This window comes from Carya illinoinensis, chromosome 9, assembly GCF_018687715.1.
Source record: "Carya illinoinensis cultivar Pawnee chromosome 9, C.illinoinensisPawnee_v1, whole genome shotgun sequence".
Taxonomy (NCBI): domain Eukaryota; kingdom Viridiplantae; phylum Streptophyta; class Magnoliopsida; order Fagales; family Juglandaceae; genus Carya; species Carya illinoinensis.
In genome coordinates, this window is record NC_056760.1 from 36,451,027 (window position 1) to 36,472,917 (window position 21,891).

At 32.9% G+C, this 21,891-nt stretch overlaps 1 protein-coding gene across 2 annotated transcripts; it reads left to right on the forward strand.

The window, feature by feature from the left end:
- The first annotated feature begins 690 nt into the window (after nt 1-690).
- LOC122276195 (probable leucine-rich repeat receptor-like protein kinase At1g35710) lies at nt 691-14,703 on the forward strand. 2 transcript variants are annotated; one of them, XM_043085763.1, is made up of 3 exons: nt 691-2,893; nt 12,218-12,968; nt 14,206-14,280. In XM_043085763.1, the coding sequence occupies exons 1-3, from the start codon at nt 1,070-1,072 to the stop codon at nt 14,223-14,225; spliced, it is 2,595 nt and encodes an 864-aa protein (XP_042941697.1). In that variant the 5' UTR covers nt 691-1,069; the 3' UTR covers nt 14,226-14,280. The 2 variants fall into 2 exon arrangements, with proteins under 2 accessions (XP_042941697.1, XP_042941696.1); XM_043085762.1 differs by having other exon boundaries at nt 693-2,893; nt 14,160-14,703.
- Nucleotides 14,704-21,891: the final 7,188 nt, after the last annotated feature.

The window sequence follows — 21,891 nt, forward strand, 5'->3', positions numbered from 1 at the left end:
GTCATAAAATTTTATAGGAAAATGATATAAAATATACATAAAATCTTTCATTTTAAATGTATTTCATTGAAATTAATACTCACAAAGTTTAAAATATAAAATAATTAAAAACTATACAATTAATACATGAATATTAGTCAATGAGTCGTCAATTTCTAGGAAATCAATTAATAAAAGCTATATATGTAGGATAAATATTCATTCCATGGAAATTTCTATGAAGATTCATTAAAATATTATTTTACAGGAAAAGTCTCGAGGGTCAATTTCAAAGAAATAAATATATGTATTGCCTATTGGCTTTTGAAAGAAAATTTCTATGGATGGGACGAAGTACTTTTGATTCCTCGGCCAGTTCCAGAGACCAAATAATTAATACTTCAAGCAATAATTTTTCCTATAGCTCTCTGTTTCATTATAAAGAATAAATACGGATTTAATTTTTTAATAATAAATATTATTTCTTTAAAAAAATATTATACGATATTTACACGATTGAATATAATATTATTCTTAAAGTTATTTCCGTCCTCACAATGTATTGTCCTGTCTGTTCAGTTACTGCATCGACGATAGTTGGTGGTGGTGTTCATCTCCAACTACGATAATTTATTAATTGTTGGTGATGTTGATATCGTCGGTGGTGTTATTAATCTCCAAGTAAGATAATAAATTACACTGACGATAATTCCAATTCTTAAAAAAAAGCCTATAGGCCCAACACGAGTTAAATTCATGGGCTTTAATGGCAATCCTGTAAGTATAGCCAAAAGCAGGCATTTTCTTAAACCTGAAAAACCTAAATAGAATCAAAGCAACTTAAGTAAAAAGTAAAGACCGAATAATACGTTGAGGCTCTGTTTCTTGCCCAATCTTTTCATATACACAAGTCAATGAGTCGTCACATGCATTAATTAATATAGACAAGTCTAGAGGATCCATTTCTAGGAAATTAATATATAAATGTATTGACTTTCAAAAGAAAATTTCCAGGATCATTCATTCAATTTTATCAATCTTCAGTATCTTTCCTTATATATAAAACTAGTGTACGTCTAGATTAGTCGTCATGAACATATATAGTACTAATCAGTCATTACTCATAAAAATGGCAGCCTCCTCCCTTTCCATTTCCAATATGTCAATAGTAGCATGGGCAATCTGGATCTTTTTATGCGGAAAGTGTTTGGATAATGCACTTCATCATCTTGTTAATGTTGCTGCAGCATCTGGATCAATATCTAACCTTCAACTTGAACAAGCCAAGGCTTTGCAGGAGTCTGGGTGGTGGCCGTCCAGTAGTAGTAATTCAAGTGCTTGCGACTGGGATGGTATTACTTGCAATGATGGAGGAAGTGTCACAAACATCGATAGATTTTATCAAAGTTTGAAAGGCCAGTTGAAACTCAACTTCTCTTTTTTTCCAAATTTAGTTAGTCTTGATCTTCATGGAAACAACCTTCATGGGCTTATCCCACTTGAGATAGGGATGCTGAAATATCTTACCTATTTATCCCTTTCAAAGAACATGCTCGTCGGTCCAATCCCTTCCACAATTAGTCATTTAACTAATTTGGAATATTTATATCTTGGTGAAAATAAAATCAATGGATCCATTCCCCTCGAAATAGGGATGCTGAAAAATTTGACCATTTTAGCCCTCTATTCAAACATGCTCATCGGTCCAATCCCTTCCACAATTGGTCATTTAACTAATTTGAAATATTTATACCTTTATCAAAATAAAATCAATGGATCGATTCCTCTCGAAATAGGGATGCTGAAAATTCTGTCATCTTTATCCCTTTATTCGAACATGCTCGTCGGTCCAATCCCTTCTATAGTTGGTCATTTAACTAATTTGGAATCTTTCAACCTTGGTTGGAATAAAATCAATGGATCCATTCCCCCCGAAATAGGGCTGCTGAAAAATCTGTTCTCTTTATCCATTTATTCAAACATGCTCGTCGGTCCAATCCCTTCCACAATTGGTCATTTAACTAATTTGAAATCTTTGATCCTTGGTAAAAATCAAATCAATGGATCCATTCCCTCCGAAATAGGGATGCTAAAAAATCTGACCTATTTATCCCTTTGTTCGAACATGCTCGTCGGTCCAATCCCTACCACTCTGAGCCATTTAACTATTTTGGAATATTTGGACATTGGTCTAAATAAAATCAATGGATCCATTCCACCCGAAATAGGGATGCTGACAAATCTAACCACCTTAGACCTTCATTCGATCATGCTCATTGGTCCAATCCCTTCCACAGTTGGTCATTTAACTAATTTGGAATATTTGGACCTTAGTCGGAATAAAATCAATGGATCAATTCCTCCCGAAATAGGGATGCTGAAAAATCTGACCAGTTTATCCCTTTCATCGAACATGCTCGTCGGTCCAATCCCTTCCACAATTGGTCATTTAACTAATTTGAAATCTTTCTACCTTGGTCAGAATAAAATCAATGGATCCATTCCTCTTGAAATAGGGATGCTGAAAAATCTGACCACTTTAAACCTTCATTCGAACATGCTCATTGGTCAAATCCCTTCCACAATTGGCAATTTAACTAATTTGAAATATTTGGACCTTAGTCGGAATAAAATAAGTGGATCAATTCCTCCCGAAATAGGGATGCTAAACGATTTGAACTCTTTATCCCTTGGTTCGAACATGCTCGTCGGTCCAATCCCAACCACTCTGGGTCATTTAACTAATTTGGAATCTTTGGACCTTAGTCGGAATAAAATCAATGGATCCATTCCTCCCGAAATAGGGATGCTAAATAATCTAACCTATGTTAACCTTTGCCATAACTTTATTAGTGGAGAAATATCTACGGCACATGGGATCATTGGCAATAGGGATTTATGTGGTCAATTCAAGATGTTGAACCCAAGATTTCAAGTTTTGTGTAATTATATATTTACACATGGATTTTGATGATAACAAATGAATTCAAAGAATAAAGAAGTTTCAAGCTCAAGTTGTCTACACAATGGAGTCAAGCACATCAAGGAAACAAGCATGAGCAAGAAGGGAACAAGTTCACATTAAAATTATAGAGTAATGTTGTAAATCTCTTCAAAATTCGAAATTAGGATTAATGCTCAAAATTAATATTTTATCATAAAGCATTAAAATACATTTTCCACATGTGCATGAATATTTTTGAAAATTAAATTTGAAAATTGTGAAAGATGATTGATTGTCATCTTTTGCATGTGCATGCCTTGATTAAAGGGTTGAACTTTGAAAATATTAAAGATGATTGATTGTCATCTTTTGCATGTGCATGCCTTGATTAAAGGGTTGAACTTTGAAAATATTAAAGATGATTGATTGTCATCTTTCACATGTGCATGTTTTATTTGAATATTTTCAAAAGTGATTGATACTTTTTTAGACTTATACAAAACGTAAAAGATTAGGTTTAAATTTTTTGAAAATGAAAGTATGCTCATTTTGTCATATGCCAAAAGTAAAAGATTAGGTTTGATTTTTTTGAAAAAGTGAATGATGTTGTCTTTGACAATTGAAAAAGAAGAACCTTTTATTTGAATTCTTTGAAAAAGTGAATGATATTGTTTTTGACAATTGAAAAAGAAGAACCTTTTATTTGAATTTTTTGAAAAAGTGAATGATGTTGTCTTTGACATGTGAATCTTTTTAAATTTGAATATGAAGTCTCATATGCCTATAAATAGATCATTTGAGAGCTTCACATTCACAACACCAAGAGCATACAACATTCATTCAAAGCTTTCATTCTCTCTTCTCTAAACATTGAGCCTTAATCCTTGTTCATTTTGAGAGATATAGTTTGCGCTGTATTGTTCTTATTTCACTCGTTGAGGAGTGTTTTCTGATAACCTACCCACTATCAGCTTTTGTATCAGAAAAAGGGTGTGTATAACCCTTGTGTGTGTAGAAAGTATTCTACACGGGGAATAGTTGAATCACCACGTGTAAGGTGATTGCAAGTGTAGAAGGTGTTCTACACGGATCCTTTGTAGCGGTGTTGTTCAAAGGTGTAATAGGTTTCTATCTCCACCTGAAGGAGGTTGAATAGTGAATTTGGGAATCCTCAAGGGGTAGCTTGAGGCGAGGACGTAGGCAGTGGGGCCGAACCTCGTTAACATACTGAGTTTGCTTCTCTCTTACCCTTACTCTTTATATTTATTGTTATTTCATATTTTGTTTATATTTTATATTATATATTTGATTTATAATTGTTATTTTTTTTTAATACAACTCAATTCACCCCCCCTCTTGTGTTAGTCATCTGGGCAACAATTGGTATCAGAGCTAAGAGCTCTATTATAAGATTAACTATCTTTTGAGTTAAGATCTTATGGCTAACATTGCAGCTTCATTTGGTGAAGGTCAATCTAGTAGTCGGCCTCCACTCTTTTGTGGAGATAATTACTCATTCTGGAAAGTTAGAATGAGAATATTTCTTCAAGCTCAAGGTAGAGAAATATGGAAATGTATTGTAAATGGACCTTATATTCCAACAAAAGTGATTGGTGGAGTAAAGGTCAAAAAGGAAGAAGAAGAGTTTGATCGTGAAGACGATAGACTTTATACTTTAAATTTAACTGCTATGAATTTATTATATAATGCTCTTAATGGAAATAAGTTTAATAGAATAATGAATTGCGCTACGGCAAAGGAAATTTGGGATAACTTGGAAGTAACTTATGAAGGAACTTCGCAAGTCAAGGAATCAAAAATTTATATTCTTACTCATGAATATGAAATGTTTAAGATGAATGATGATGAATCTATTTCTAGTATGCACACTCGTTTTACTAACATCATAAACAGCTTGACAGCTCTTGGCAAAGTTTATTCCAAGGTGGAGATAGTAAGAAAAATTCTCAACTCTTTACCAAAACGTTGGGAATCAAAAGTTACAGCGATTCTTGAAGCTAGAGACCTCAAGAAGCTCGAAGTCAATGAACTCATCGGGTCACTTATCACCCATGAGTACACATTGAAAAGAGGAGAAGAAGAAGGAAAGCCAAAGAAGAACTTAGCACTTAAAGTTGTTCCTCATGAAAGTGAAAGTGATGAAGATGAGGAAAATGACGATAAAGATGAAGAAGTTGCGATGATAACAAGAAGAATTCAGAGGTTCTTGAAGAAAAATAGAACTCCTCCGAGGAAATCTTTCAAAAAGTTTTCCAAGAAAGATTCAGGTAAAAACGACACTTTAATTTGTTATAAATGCAATAAACCTGGTCATATCAAGCCAGATTGTCCTCTGCTAAAGAAAGATCGAAACAAGGGAAAGAAAGCAATGAAAGCTACATGGGATGATGATTCAAGTAGCTCAGATAGTGAAACAAGCAATGAAGAATCAGCAAATCTTTGTCTTATGGCTAAAGATGACATTGAGGTAACAAATCTTGATAATATTGAAAATCCTTCATATGAAGAATTGCAAAATGTTTTAGAAGAGATTTATGAGGAATTTGAAAAATTGGGTATCAAGTATACTGCTTTGAAAAAGAAAAATTCTTCTTTAACAAACGAAATTGAAATTTTAAGAAAAGAAAGTATCATTTTGAAATATGAAAATCTTGAATTGAATAAGAAGAAAACCGATTTAGAAAATATTGTTGAAAACTTTACGAATGGAAAAAGAAATTTTGAAAAACTTCTTGGTAGTCAAAGATGTGTTTTTGACAAGGCAGGTTTGGGATATATGCCAAAACAAAAATACAAACCTTATAAAAATTTCTTTGATAATCATTCTACCTCAAAGACTAATATTCAAAATTCTTTTCATAAAAATAATTTTGTCAAAAAAGGATATTATTATAATCATTCAAGTTTTTCATATATGTCACATGCTATTTGTAATTTTTGTAATAGAAATGGTCATAATTATCATACTTGTCCTATTAGAAGAAATCATACAATGACTATTAGGGCCATATGGGTACCTAAAAATCTTGTTTCTTCTAATACTAATAAATAAAGGACCCAAAGAACTTGGGTACCAAGAAAAATCATTTTAATTGTTTTTATAGGTATGCATGAAGTCATCCACAAGCAAAAATAAGTGGTTTTTAGATAGTGGATGTTCAAGACACATGACGGGAGACAAGACTAAGTTCTTTGATCTTAGATCTAAAGAAGAAGGACACGTGACATTTGGAGACAACTCGAAAGGGAAGATCGTGGGAATAGGTAAAATTGGTAATGAATCTTCTCTCATAATTGAAGATGTTCTACTTGTTGAAGGTTTAAAACATAATCTTTTGAGCATAAGTCAATTATGTGATAAAAGATTTACAGTTACTTTTAAAATGGATAAATGCATTATTTTGAATGATCATAATTGTAATATTTGTTTTATTGCTTTTAGAAACAATAATGTTTATACAATTGATTTTGAAGAAATTACCTCACAAGATGCTATTTGCTTGTCAGCTCAAAATGAAACTAGTTGGTTATGGCATAGAAGATTAGGTCATGCCAACATGGAACTTATTTCCAAACTTTCAAAAAATGATCTTGTGAGAGGTTTACCAAAAACATATTTTCTTAAAGACAAAATTTGTGATGCATGTCAATTTGGTAAACAAACAAAAACTTCTTTTAAAACTAAGAAACATATTTCCACTACTAGACCATTGCAACTGATACACATGGATCTTTTTGGACCAAATAGAGTTGCAAGTCTAGGAGGAAAATATTATGCATTTGTTATTGTTGATGATTTCTCTAGATATACTTGGGTCATCTTTCTTGCTCATAAAGATGAGGCACATAATGCCTTTACCAAGTTATGCAAGAGAATTCAAAATGAAAAAGGCTATACTATTTCAAGTATCCGAAGTGATAGGGGAAAAGAGTTTGTTAATAAAAATATTGAAACATTTTGTGATGAAAACGGTTTTATTCATAATTTTTCTGCTCCTCGAACTCCTCAACAAAATGGGGTAGTAGAGAGGAAAAATAGATCTCTTCAAGAGATGGCAAGAACAATGCTCAATGAGAACAACTTGCCTAGTTATTTTTGGGCCGAAGCGGTAAGTACTGCATGTTATGTTATAAATAGAGTTATGTTAAGGTCTAAATTAGATAAAACCCCCTATGAGCTTTGGAATGAGAAAAAGCCCAACATTGGTTACTTTCATGTATTTGGATGCAAATGTTTTATTTTGAATGACAGAGATAATTTAGGCAAGTTTGATGCAAAATCTGATGAAGGTATTTTTCTCGGGTATTCTACTAATAGTAAAGCTTATAGAGTATTCAACAAAAAGACTTTAACTGTACAAGAATCTATGCATGTAGTATTTGATGAATCTAATTCTCCACTCTCCAAGAAATCTATTGATGAAGAAACAGAAGGTATAAATAACACAGAAAGTCTCAATCTCAACAAAGAGAAAGCAATAGAGGAAGTTCAACATGGAGCCATCAGGAAAGATCATCAAAATTTAATACAAGATGCAACCAAACAGTGGAAATTTGTGAAAGATCATCCAGTGGAACAAATTTTGGGAGAACCTTCACAAGGTGTAAGTACTCGATCATCTCTTAGAAATATTTGTAATCATACTGCTTTTCTATCTCAAATTGAACCCAAAAATATTGATGACGCACTTCTTGATGAATCTTGGATTCTAGCTATGCAAGAAGAGTTGAATCAATTTGAAAGAAATGATGTTTGGACACTTGTTCCTAGATCCAAAAATTATACTATTATTGGAACAAAATGGGTTTTTAGAAACAAGAAAGATGAGTCTGGAGTCATTACTAGAAATAAGGCTCGACTTGTAGCCCAAGGTTTTAATCAAGAAGAAGGAATCGATTATGATGAGACATATGCACCTGTCGCAAGATTAGAAGCTATTCGAATGCTACTTGCATATGCTTGTTATAAAGATTTCAAACTTTTTCAAATGGATGTTAAAAGTGCTTTCTTAAATGGTTTTATAAATGAAGAGGTATATGTTGAGCAACCTCCAGGTTTTGAAAATCATATTTCCCCAAATCATGTTTTCAAACTCACAAAAGCACTATATGGACTTAAACAAGCTCCTAGAGCTTGGTACGAGAGACCCAGTGGTTTCTTAATTGAAAAAGGTTTTTCAAGAGGAAAAATCGACACAACTCTTTTCATTAAATATGAAAATGATGATATTCTTTTGATTCAGATTTATGTTGATGATATAATATTCGGTGCTACTAATGAAAATATGTGTCAAGTTTTTGCTAAGACTATGCAGGAAGAATTTGAGATGAGCATGATGGGTGAACTTACATTCTTTCTCGGATTGCAAATTAAGCAAGCAAAAAGTGGGACATTCATCAATCAATCAAAATATATTAAGGAATTACTGAAGAAGTTTGGGATGGAAAATGCTAAGGAAATTGGAACACCAATGAGCCCATCAACTAAACTTGATAAAGATGAATCCGGTAAGCCAGTTGACTCGAAGATATATCGAGGTATGATTGGTAGCTTATTATATTTAACAGCCAGTAGACCAGATATTATGTTTAGTGTGTGCTTATGTGCACGTTTTCAATCATCTCCAAAAGAATCACATTTAATTGCAGTTAAGCGTATTCTTAGATATCTTAGTGGTACAATTAACCTAGGGTTATAGTACCCTAAGCACACATCTTTCGATCTAATCAGCTACACAGATGCAGATTATGCTGGCTGTAAAATAGATCGAAAAAGCACTAGTGGAGCATGCCATTTCTTAGGTCATGCATTAGTTTCCTGGTTTAGTAAAAAACAAAATTCTGTTGCACTATCTACTGCTGAGGCAGAATATGTTGCTGCGGGTAGTTGTTGTGCTCAAGTTCTCTACATGAAGCAACAACTTGAAGATTTTAAACTCATGTATAATCACATTCCAATCAAATGTGATAATACAAGTGCTATAAATCTTTCAAAGAACCCAATACAACATTCTAGAACTAAGCATATTGAAATAAGGTATCATTTTCTTCGAGATCATGTGCAAAAAGGTGATATAATGTTAGAGTTCACAAACACACACGATCAGTTAGCAGATATTTTCACAAAACCTTTACCAAAAGATAGATTATGTATGATCAGAAGAGAAATAGGTATGATGCATGCTATGAATATCTCTTAAAAGATAGACCAGAGTCAATAAAAATAGAGATAGATTTTTTTTAATACTTTTACATAAATTTGAGATTCTTAGCCTCATGTTTGAGACGCTCATTCTCTTCATACAATATCATGTCATTCTTATTCATGGGAACCGGCAAGCGGAATGAAGAATCTAATAAAGATTTCAACTGTTTATTCTTCTGCCGAATGATTCCTTCCCTTGTGTGAGACTCTTGAACAATTTGTTGAAGTACAACAATTTGTTCTTTGAACTTTTCAACTTCGTGATTTTTGGCTTGTAGCCGCTGAGAAAAAGCCACAATAGAGGAAGAGTAGCGAGTCCCAAGACTCACCAAGTCATAAATAGCATCAGAATCTGACTTATTAGTCAGATTATTATTTTCTTGCTGCAACATGGCACCAATGGTAGCTGCAGAAAGAACAGGAGGTTGAGATGCAGAATGCCTCATGGATGGATCAAGAGAAATGTTAGAAGAATGAGCCATTGAGAAAAGAATAGAAGGCTTAAAACGAGAATGCTGAAGGAATGCAGATGAGTTATAGAGATGAGATGAAAACTTGATGCGGATTGGATGAACTTCAGGACTGATTTTATAGAGATAGCATAAAGAATAAGACAAACTATTTTCTCTTCAAATCTTATTTAGTCAAAAGAAATACAAGATATGCTGGACACACATTGTCAAAAGTTTTCTTACTAAGCCAGCGAGATTAACAGTAGATTGTCCCTATTTTTCTAGTAAACGATGAACCTCTGCTGTTATCTGCCGATGTTGACCTTGTATCTGAACCCTTTCTCGTTCCAGCTTCTCTATTCGTGGTTGCAGATCATGAGCATACCAATCTGCAAATTTTTTCAACTCTTGGTTTTCTTGCTTTAGCCTTTTATTCTCACTATCCTTATTAGCAAGCTTTTGTCGTAACTCAGATATTTGCATGTTAAGATGATCAATCTCACTCACCCTCGCCATTAACCTTCGAGACATGATCGTAACAGAGGCAGCATATTGATTACGGAGCATTCTTGATTCTGCAATAATCTCAGAATCAGCCTTACTAGAAAAACGGTTCACTGCTCCTATCATGGTATTGACGGCCTCAGGAGAGAAGATTGATGATTGATGCGTCAAGGGTTCCTGATTCAAGTCTGGAACATTAGTGGAAGAGAATTGCTCAGCCATTCTATCGTTGTGAAAAAACAGAACTCAGGTCAAGAAGTGATTATTTTTTTGGCATCCGATAGATGAAAATGATCATTTTTTTATAGAAACTCGGAGCCTTCAATCCCGTTTGTCAACAACATCAGGCGATTGTTTAAATCTTCAGCCGTATTAAATTCATAGAGTTAGGCCTTGAGGCTTTGCAACACTTGTCGGGTCACGGACGGCTCCATTTTTCAACTATCTACAGTGACTATTAAACGCATCGTTTTCTTCAGGTCCATTTACTTGTTGCGGATCCTTTTTAATGATGCCAAAAGGGGGAGAAGTGTTAGACTAGAACATTAACATCGTTTGAATTGCTAAACTTATTATATATATTTGGAATTATATTTATAATTTTTCTTGAAAAACTAACGCACATTCTCAGGGGGAGCTTAAGTATTAATTCAGGTTTCAGGTTCTATCAAGTATTTGTCATCATCAAAAAGGGGGAGATTGTTGAACCCAAGATTTCAAGTTTTGTGTAATTATATATTTACACATGGATTTTGATGATAACAAATGAATTTAAAGAATAAAGAAGTTTCAAGTTCAAGTTGTCTACACAATGGAGTCAAGCACATCAAGGAAACAAGCATGAGCAAGAAGGGAACAAGTTCACATTAAAATTATAGAGTAATGTTGTAAATCTCTTCAAAATTCGAAATTAGGATTAATGCTCAAAATTAATATTTTATCATAAAGCATTAAAATACATTTTCCACATGTGCATGAATATTTTTGAAAATTAAATTTGAAAATTGTGAAAGATGATTGATTGTCATCTTTTGCATGTGCATGCCTTGATTAAAGGGTTGAACTTTGAAAATATTAAAGATGATTGATTGTCATCTTTTGCATGTGCATGCCTTGATTAAAGGGTTGAACTTTGAAAATATTAAAGATGATTGATTGTCATCTTTCACATGTGCATGTTTTATTTGAATATTTTCAAAAGTGATTGATACTTTTTTAGACTTATACAAAAAGTAAAAGATTAGGTTTGAATTTTTTGAAAATGAAAGTATGCTCATTTTGTCATATGCCAAAAGTAAAAGATTAGGTTTGATTTTTTTGAAAAAGTGAATGATGTTGTCTTTGACAATTGAAAAAGAAGAACCTTTTATTTGAATTCTTTGAAAAAGTGAATGATGTTGTCTTTGAAAATTGAAAAAGAAGAACCTTTTATTTGAATTTTTTGAAAAAGTGAATGATGTTGTCTTTGACATGTGAATCTTTTTAAATTTGAATATGAAGTCTCATATGCCTATAAATAGATCATTTGAGAGCTTCACATTCACAACACCAAGAGCATACAACATTCATTCAAAGCTTTCATTCTCTCTTCTCTAAACATTGAGCCTTAATCCTTGTTCATTTTGAGAGATATAGTTTGCGCTGTATTGTTCTTATTTCACTCGTTGAGGAGTGTTTTCTGATAACCTACCCACTATCAGCTTTTGTATCAGAAAAAGGGTGTGTATAACCCTTGTGTGTGTAGAAAGTATTCTACACGGGGAATAGTTGAATCACCACGTGTAAGGTGATTGCAAGTGTAGAATGTGTTCTACACGGATCCTTTGTAGCGGTGTTGTTCAAAGGTGTAATAGGTTTCTATCTCCACCTGAAGGAGGTTGAATAGTGAATTTGGGAATCCTCAAGGGGTAGCTTGAGGCGAGGACGTAGGCAGTGGAGCCGAACCTCGTTAACATACTGAGTTTGCTTCTCTCTTACCCTTACTCTTTATATTTATTGTTATTTCATATTTTGTTTATATTTTATATTATATATTTGATTTATAATTGTTATTTTTTTTTAATACAACTCAATTCACCCCCCCTCTTGTGTTAGTCATCTGGGCAACACAAGATTTTCCCTCCACGTCTCAAAAGCAAAAAATCAATCATAACCAAAATAGAAATTTTTGCTCCCATCACCACTTTCCTTGCATTCGTAGTTATTGGGGGTATTCTCTTCTCTCGTTGTGTGTTCAAGAAAAATCAGATTGAGTCTAGGGGATCAAAGAATGGGAACATATTCTCGATATGGAATTATGATGGACATATTGCATATGAAGACATCATTGAAGCAACCGAAGATTTTGACATTAGATATTGCATTGGAAATGGTGGTTATGGTAGCGTTTACAAAGCAGAATTACCAAGCGGAAATGTGGTTGCCTTAAAGAAACTTCATCAGGGAGAGGTTGAGAATCCAGTTTTCTGTAATAGTTTTGAAAATGAGGTGAGGATGTTAACAGAGATTCGACATCGAAATATTGTGAAGCTGCATGGATTTTGTGTACATAAAAGATGTAGATTTTTAATTTATGAGTACATGGAAAGGGGAAGCCTATTTTGTGTCCTAAGAAATGTTGATGAAGCTATGGAACTGGATTGGAGCAAGAGGGTAAACATCATTAAAGGCACAGCATGTGCCTTGTCTTACATGCATCATGAATGCATCCCAGCAATTGTTCATAGAGATATATCAACCAACAACATTTTGTTGAATTCTGAATTGCAAGCTTTTATCTCTGACTTTGGAATTGCTAAACTTCTTGATCCTGACTCCTCCAATCAAACATTGGTTGCTGGCACTTATGGTTACATTGCCCCAGGTAAATTGTTAATTGGTTATTTTTACCACAACAATGTCATTTAAATTATTTAAATAAAGAATATTGAATATAATTCTTCCATTAGTCATGCATATAAACAATTTTTAAGTTTATTTTTCTTTACTATTTTTTTTCTTTTATCAAACTTTACAATTTATGAATTAATTATCACCAATTAAGCTAAAATGATGTTAAGTTGATAAAACTTAAAAGACGTAATATAATCTACAATCCCAATAATCTTAAATTTTAAATTTAATTAGATATTTTTGTTCTTTATATGTTTAGCATAATCGCATATATTATTTAATAATAATACATTTGGAGAGTGGATAATGAGACTATATAGGAATAGTTTGCAATTAGCAATAATATAATAATATATATAGTAGCTTCCTATAATCAAAGTTTCATGATTTAGCATCTTTTTTCAAATCTATAAATTTTTTAGATTGAAATTATATCCTCTACGCAAAAATTAAAAAATAAATAGTTGACGCTAGAACCCATTTTTGTGAAGTTTGTTTATTTTTCATAATATTATATAATAAAGTTTTCATGTCTTAGTAGTCTTTCTCTTTAAAAGACTTATATTTTAAAAACTAAAGATTATTATCGCTAATTTGATTCAATATTATTCTTCATTCAATATTTTACTGTTAAATTAGAATTATCAAATTAATTAGATGTATTATTGTTCATTTGATAAACTTAATTGAATGATATATTATTTAATTTTTATATAATAATATCATTGGAGTGTTGACATCACATTACAAATAGAAATTAGATATTTAAATAATATGCCATTTTGATTTAATAATATCACTTCCTAAAAAAGTAATAAATTTAATCAGATATATTATTTTCAATTTATAAATCCATTCTATATTTATAGTGGAGTGGTTGAGAACTTGAGGGCGTGGCTTCATATGAGTAAAAACTTATGCTTTGAAGTATATATAGAGCATATAGTTTAAATAAAATTAATAAATACAAATATATTCAGTTCTTTTCAATGCCACTTATAAATTCCAATATTAATACGAGATGCCATGTTGAACAAATGGCTCAAAAAATACTACTAACCATTAATATTGTTTGTATGGAATCCTGCACAATTGCAAACACTCCTTTTAAAAGGCATTGACCCTATTTAGTTGTTTTCATCATTTTTTTCTTTCTCTACAGAGTTTGCCTACACAATGACAGTTACTGAAAAATGTGATGTATATAGCTTTGGAGTGGTGGCACTAGAAGTACTAATGGGAAGGCATCCAGAAGAACTCTTGTCCTCATTATCATCATCATCGTCTCAAAACATGATGCTAAATGAAATATTAGACCAACGCTTGCCACCTCCAAATTGTCTAATTGGACATGATATTTTGCTCATTGCTACAATAGCATTTGCATGCCTTCACACTCAACCAAAGTCTCGGCCTACAATGAAATGTGTGTTACAAGAATTTCTCTCTCACAAAGAGCCGAATGTCATACCCTTGACTACGGTTTCACTCCCGCAATTGAGGAAACACGTAACATATATGGCTGGATCAGGATTTGCTTATTGTTAGGGTGTTTTGTGTGTTGTCAATGTGTCGTTTACATTTCTCAGTCCTTTTTCAAGAAAAATATTATTTGTAAGCATTCAAAATCACCTCATAAACTTGAAGTACTCACTTTTCAAGGTTGGAAGCAGTTGAAATAGAATGGGGCCGGTGTGTTTGTATGAGATAAGTGTGCTAATATAAAGTAGAAGTGAATTAAGTAAAATCTCGTAGAGAATTTGAGCATATTCATCATTTCTTCTTCATGAACAATAGGCTTTCAAAATATCTTTGGTATTAGGATCATCCCCAGCTTCTTTGTCCTACTCAAAAAGAAATAAACAAATTTTACATCTAGTTAGAGTAGTACCTAGCATAAAAGCTCAAAACTTTAAAGCCTTGAGTGGAGTCTTTCGATACTCCTCTTCAATCTTAATTATGTAAAAAAATATATTTAGATAAGGTCATAGAAAGTGTAAACATATACACATTAACTTTTTTGTGCATTATGAAAAAAAGAAAATCGCTGATCAATAATAAATATATGACAAAAGAGAAAGGGGACAAGCTATGATGTGGAACCTAATTACCTTGTGAATGTATGAGATGTTAGTTTTGCCAGGACTTGTAACTATAATTCCACCTTGTTGCTTGAGGAACAACAAACTTATTGAAGGTAGACAACTTATATTTGACAAGTTTAGCCAAAATAGATCAAGATCATTAAACCAACTGTTTTATTGAACGCAAGCGTTATAATCTATACACTTCTATACTTTTTTTTTTTCAATTTACCCATTAGTGTAGAGTCAATTGTTGCCAAATTTCTTTGGCGGCTTCCCTGGGATCTTATTTAAGCCACCAAAGGGATTTTGTTGTGATGGATCTAAGTTCTATTGATAATACTGTTAAGTCAAGTCAAGATGCAAGTTTTGTTAATAGTTGCGAAGAGTTCAAGAAAAGTACATAAGTGGATAATTTGATCTCATCATTAAAAAAAATGGACACAATAGTTGCAACAAGATGTTTTGTATACCTGCCACCTCTAGTCACAGTGTCCTTTTCAAATGAAAGCTTCCAGTCTTGTCGATAACCTTCCATGTATAACTGTATTATCTTGAGACCTGCCTGCAGTGTCATAGAAACAACTAAACTAGGAATTCCTAGATGCAATTACAAAGTGCTAATTTTCACAAATACCTTATGTAAGCAACAAGTACTAGTACCAAAAAGGTACTTTAGGAGTAAATGTAGTTGAAACCCTTGAGACAAATTGTAAAGCCTCATACGATGATTGGGTCGGGTCGGCATAAACTTGTTAAACAAACAAGATTTATTAGCAAGCTGCAAAATAAAGACACATTACGATTTTTGTTGTTGGGAAGTATAGACTCTATAGGATAAAATTGAAAAGATTTCTCTTTCATTCTTTTACACCCCTACTTTGATGAGTAGTAAGATCTTTCCACAATGAAGGATGGTTTGCAAAAACATGAAGGATGGTTTCCACAATGAAGGATGGCTGAATAGTATATCACATGAATTAGGTATTTTTAAGGGAAATATAATTGTATATTGTGATAACCAGAGTTCAATATACTTGGCTAAAAATCAAGTATATCATGAAAGATCTAAGCATATAGATGTTAGGCTTCATTTTGTAAGGGATGTAATTGAGTCTAAAGAAGTTGGAGTGGAGAAAATTCCAACTGAGGAAAATCCCTCAGATATGATGACTAAGTCCTTGCCATTAGCAAAGTTCAGACCCTGTCTGAACTTAATTAATGTAAAAACTGTTAGGGTCCCTTAGAAAAGGGACAAAGCAGGAACAACCAAGATGAGAGTAGAATAGGAATGATGAATAAAATATTGTCAAGGTGGAGAATTGTGATAAATGTGTCAACTATTTTATCTTCAATCTGTTACTAACTCATCTTCATGCAGAAATTAATTCACGTGATAAGCAGCAGCCCTTATATGATCAATGAAGTAATGAGGACCTACAATGCTTTAAACGACATCCCAGCAATACACTAAACGGCAGCCTCTTTCAGTGCTTTAAACGGTGCCATCTTACTTAAAAGGATGGGATGAGGGAGAGCCGTCCGATTGATCTTTACTTCATGTATATGTATATATATGTGCTTATCGTGTTAGGGTTAAGGGATTTCATTTCTATACGGTGGCCGTCTGAGAGCTTTGGGGGAATCCGAGTGAAAGAGAGAACTAGGGTTTGTTGAGGGAAAAAGAAAAGCCAAATCTTGTGGCTTTTCTTGGCTCGATTGTAGTTCTATCTTGTATAATGGCATTTTGACTTTTCAGATTCATCAATAAAGTGATTTCTGAGGCTGTTCCTGCCGTGGATGTAGGCCATTAGGGCTTAACCACGTAATCTTTGTTTGTATCTTCTTCTTTCTTATTTCCGTGCATATTTCTTGTTCTTTTAGAGATTTATTTGCTTATCTTATCATCTTGTTATCTTGTCATCATTATCTTGTCATTTGTAATTCTCAACTGAGTTTCGGCTTTGATCAGTATCTTGTCATATTGAGATTCATGATTTAGTTTCTGATTTGAATCTATATACATGTTGTCATATTGAAATACTTGATTGGATTTCTGTGTTGGGATCCTTGAAATTATTGTATATTCAGATTTGAATCATAACACTATCTATAGAGTGACCTTGTATGTCATGATGGTACACTAGAGGATGCAGAAAGGTAATGCTAGATATGTACTTTCATTTCTTCCGTTTGGCTTTATAGAGATGATGTCTATTAAAATGTTGCCTGAATTGTTTTTGAATGTCTTTGTCATTTCAGTATCAGTTGCAATGTCTTAATCCAATTATTATTTGGCAGCACTTCTTTGCATCTTTTCTGTGATCCCGTGATGAAGCTTTCAAGCTCATAAATGATGGATGGTTGAATCATGGTAATGGTGTCAAAGAGCTATAAAACAGCAGGTGTTGAATGATAACTTTGTTTATTATGGTAACTAACATGAGTTTTTAATTTATTTCCTGCATCTGATTCACTTCAAGAAGGACTGGATTTTTTTGGGGATACAACAAACTTGAGGAGAAAAAGGTTAGAAAAGCAATATTTTGGGTTTTAATCTTTCCCCTCAATTTTTATTTTTCCATTATTCCTTGCTCTGTCTCCCTCATTGATTGGTTCTTCTACTCTTCCATCCTGTTCTAGGAAGCAAGCTACTGAACCTATGACCTGAAAAAAATTAATTAGCAAATATTTTAGACATCCCCTTCACCGTCAATACATGGGATGTCTAAAACACTATGTATGGACTGATCATTATTTTACCATTGTGTCTATTTCGTAGTCATATACATGTTTTCTCATCTCTTTGGTTTCACTTTCAGCTCGAACTTATATGTATCGCAAGGTATGCATTATCTGGATCATCTTTTCTTTTTTGCGCATAATTTCTTTTATCTCTTTGTAATTTTACTGAAAATATCCTGCTAAGTGTGTATTTAGACAAATGTATTTTCATGAAAGCACTCCAAATGTATTTTACAAATTTCTCTTAAATTTTATTCATCTTTAATAAACTTCCTACATCTAATTTCTTTTTTTTTTTTTATCTATTCTATTAAAGTAATCTTTTTTCTATTATTTCTTTATTATTATTTCTACATCTTTAACTATTTCCTATAAAATATATATAAAAATTAATTTATGGGATGAATAATGACTTCTCAAATATAGGGAGTGAATGTTCACATCCTAAACCTATACTTTAAAATAGAGAATCGGATAGAGTGCTTATTTTATTAAAAAGTTAAGTTAATTTCTTAACATTTAGAGATTTTGAAATTTTGCAAATATAGAAAACCATATGAGATTCATGAAAATGCTCTAATTTCCCGAAAAGCTTAAGGCATTTTTTTTCACAAATCATTTTAATTCATTTCATCTCAACTCATCTCATTATTATAATTTTTTTAAATCTTCACATAAAATAAAATAAACAATTTAACTTTTTTAAATTTCAAAATAAACATAATATTATCAAACATATTATAACAATATTTTATTAATTATATAATATTAAAAAGAAAAATCTATATACCATACTACCATCTCACTTTTATTCTATTAAGTATGATGTAGTATATTTATCACTATTGAATAATAATTTATTACATATTTTTTATTATTTAATAATAATAAATGAGTCATATATTATTTAATAAAATAAAAAGACGATCTGAGTGTGAAATATAGCATCATTATTAAAATTAAATATAATCTCATTCCATCTCATGTAAAACAAACGAGGCTAATTCCCCTCCTTCCATCTTTTCCTATCTTCTCTCTCCCCTAACATGTCGTCTCGCTCCCTCCCCTATCTCTACATCTCTTGCCCTCGCCTGCGCCTAGCCGCCAATCACCATGAGCCACCGTGAACAGAACCCTGCATGCTGTCGGCCAACCAACTCCCTTGGCCCCTCACTCCCTCGACATTGCCTATCTCCTTCTCTTCCCGATGTCTACCCCTGACAGCCCTTGCTGCCCCCAGCAACCGAACAGGGCACCATCATTCAACCTCCGTGAGCCATCGGCAAGTCCTCTCCTCAGCGTCTTTTTCTCTCTGTCACTCTCTCTCTCTCTTCGACTTCTCCTTCTCTCTCACATTCTCCTCTACTCACAGCACCTCTAGTTGCACAGAAAGTGCCTAGCACCACACAGGGTGGCTCCTCCGTGTTCAACCAAGACAGGAAAGGCAAAGCCATAGATTTATCATTATTTCCTCCATGCCATTGCAGTCACAAAAAGCCTCCATGACCCAGACAGCTCCTCCATCCCGCACGGTAGCAACTGCTTTTATCTCAAGCCTACGGGCAGCTTCACCATCAACAACCATCCGAGACATTCTCAGCCCCTAGATTTTTGGTATAACACCTAGACCTCTATCTCTTAGATTAACAAGCACACTTTATTAAATTGTATTGAGCCATGAATGAAGCTTATAAATCTTTATGATTGTGTTTGGGGTTGATATATAAACGATAACAGCAGATTTATATATTGAATGTGTTGGTTTCAACGAACTAAGAAAAGTGATGTGAAGGTTGGGATATTGTGGAGCTATATAATTTTTTTTGTATAGTGTAAGTGATAAAGGGGTATGGTACAGATGTAAGCTTGGTTGGGATTGTGGAGGTTGGGAAATTGTGAAGCATGATTATAGTATCGATTGAGATTGTGAAGGTACGTGATTATTTGGCTTTGTGTACATTGAGTCTAAATGGATGACGAATTGAATATGCGTGTTCTATTTATTGTTAATTGGCATATTGATTGAATATAATGATTGTGGGGCTTGGGATTGAAACGGAGTTCTAAGTGAAGCATAGAGATTGTGAAGTGCATTGGCTGTTCTATGTGGAGTTTAGTTGGACTTTGTATTGAGTATGTATGTTGTATGTATTGCCAAGTGGCTTATAAATTGAGTAAAGTATTTGTAAGTGTTGGATGGACAGATTTTATGCATTTTGAAAGTAATATGATGTTTATATGATTACAATTTATGTAATGGTCTTAGTTTATGGGCGCATATTTATTTAGTTGAAGTGTTGGTAAGATTTTATTTAAATGCAATGGTTTATGAATTTGAACGTACATGAGGACCATGAAGTCCAAGAATTGGACAAATTTGATTATGTTGGGTGTGCCATGCATGAAGAATGGATTGTTTGATGGATTGAGGTTGGGCTCTAGTGATAAATGAATAGTCTGTATATTGGTGTTAGTGGTATTCATTGGACAGATTTTTGTATAAATATGTTGGTTACGATAAATTATATGGAAGCGATGTATGGATTGAGAATTTGTTATGGAGTATGTGTGTTTGTGTGAAAGAAGCTTATTAGTCTTTGTGAATTGTAATTGTGTTGGATTGATGTATATGTGCAACAAGTATGTCAGTATCTTTTATGAATTTAAGTTGTGTATATGGAAGATTGGAGTGGAATGATACAAATTGGTACTAAATATTGAAGTGATGTTGGTTGGGATTTAGTTGTAGGCTTGTGAGTAATGGTCAGAGATTAAAATGAAGCATAGGAGCTCACTTTATTAGTTAGAAATGATGTTAGGCCTTTAGGTTCATAGTCTAGGCACTTATCAAAAAATAAATAAAAAAGGTTCATAGTCGAGGCTTGGTATTTATGAAAATGGCTATGCTTCAAGGATTGAATGATGACTTGCAAAAGTAAAATGAAATGGATATTATGAGTACCTAGAGGTGTAAGTTTGTATAATTATGAATGTCATGAAGAAGCGTGCAGGTACAAATAATTGAAGGAGATTAATTGGACAATAACGAGTCTAAGTGGGGGAAGTTTAAATAAAGAACCAATTGTAGGGCCATGTGGAAGAGAATGCACTAAGAGTTAGTACTTTCATTATGCAAGTTTTAAGCTAAGTTTAAGTTTGTATGTAAATGAAAGGAAAATGACATAAAGCTATGTATGCATGTAGTTCTTTTTCCTAGGAAAATAAAGGTTTAAATGTCAAATCTATGTGTGAGATCAGTTCTGGCTGGGTTCTGCTTCCATAGTTACCAGTAGGTAAGTTCCTTGATTTTTTTTGCCTTGTTTCTGTCTATTGCATGTGTGTACTACAAACCATAAATATGCATAATGTTCTATTTTAGTATTGTGTTATGCTTGATTGTTGATTTTCTTTTATGGGAATTATAGTCTACGGATGGAATTCATATCTAATACATTCATTTAACATTTTTTAATCATTACTTTCATCAATTTGATTTTCTTATAGAGAAAGCCTGACTCCTTCCCCGTCACTCCCCCATTTTTTATAATTTTCTTAACTTGTAATATAATTGTCAATACTAATCAAGTTTTGGCAATTCTAATTTTGCCACAAAAACTCAAGTTTCAACATTTCCGTTCCTTTACTTTTGGCGAACAAAAAATTGAGGCTAAAAACTACTTTTTGTGGTGGAAGTACTTTTGGTTGCAAAAAGTCATTTTTCTCATTGAGGTCCTTTTTTTTTTAATTTTTTAATTTTTTTTATTTGCAACGACCAGGAATTTTTCACAAAAACTTTTTGCAGCAAAAATTATATCGCTGCAATTAATTTGGACAGAAAAAATTGATTTCAAGGTATCTTTTACAGTGATATTATTTTACTGCTAATTATATTGGATGATATTTAGCTATTTGCAACGATTATATAACTATTTACAGCAACCTTAAATCGTGACAAAAAGTTCTCAATTAAAAATCAGAACAGGTTAGGATCTAATTTTCCAAAAAACCCTAATTCCCCTCCCTCTTTTCCTCTCTTCTCTCTCCCGTAACCCATGTCGTCCCTCT

Coding starts and splice junctions, on each gene's coding strand:
- LOC122276195 (XM_043085762.1), top strand. CDS start 1,070: ATGAACATATATAGTACTAATCAGTCATTACTCATAAAAATGGCAGCC. Junction 2,894..12,217: donor ATTTATGTGGTCAATTCAAG/ATGTTGAACCCA, acceptor GGGCAACACAAG/ATTTTCCCTCCACGTCTCAA. Junction 12,969..14,159: donor TTATGGTTACATTGCCCCAG/GTAAATTGTTAA, acceptor CTTTCTCTACAG/AGTTTGCCTACACAATGACA.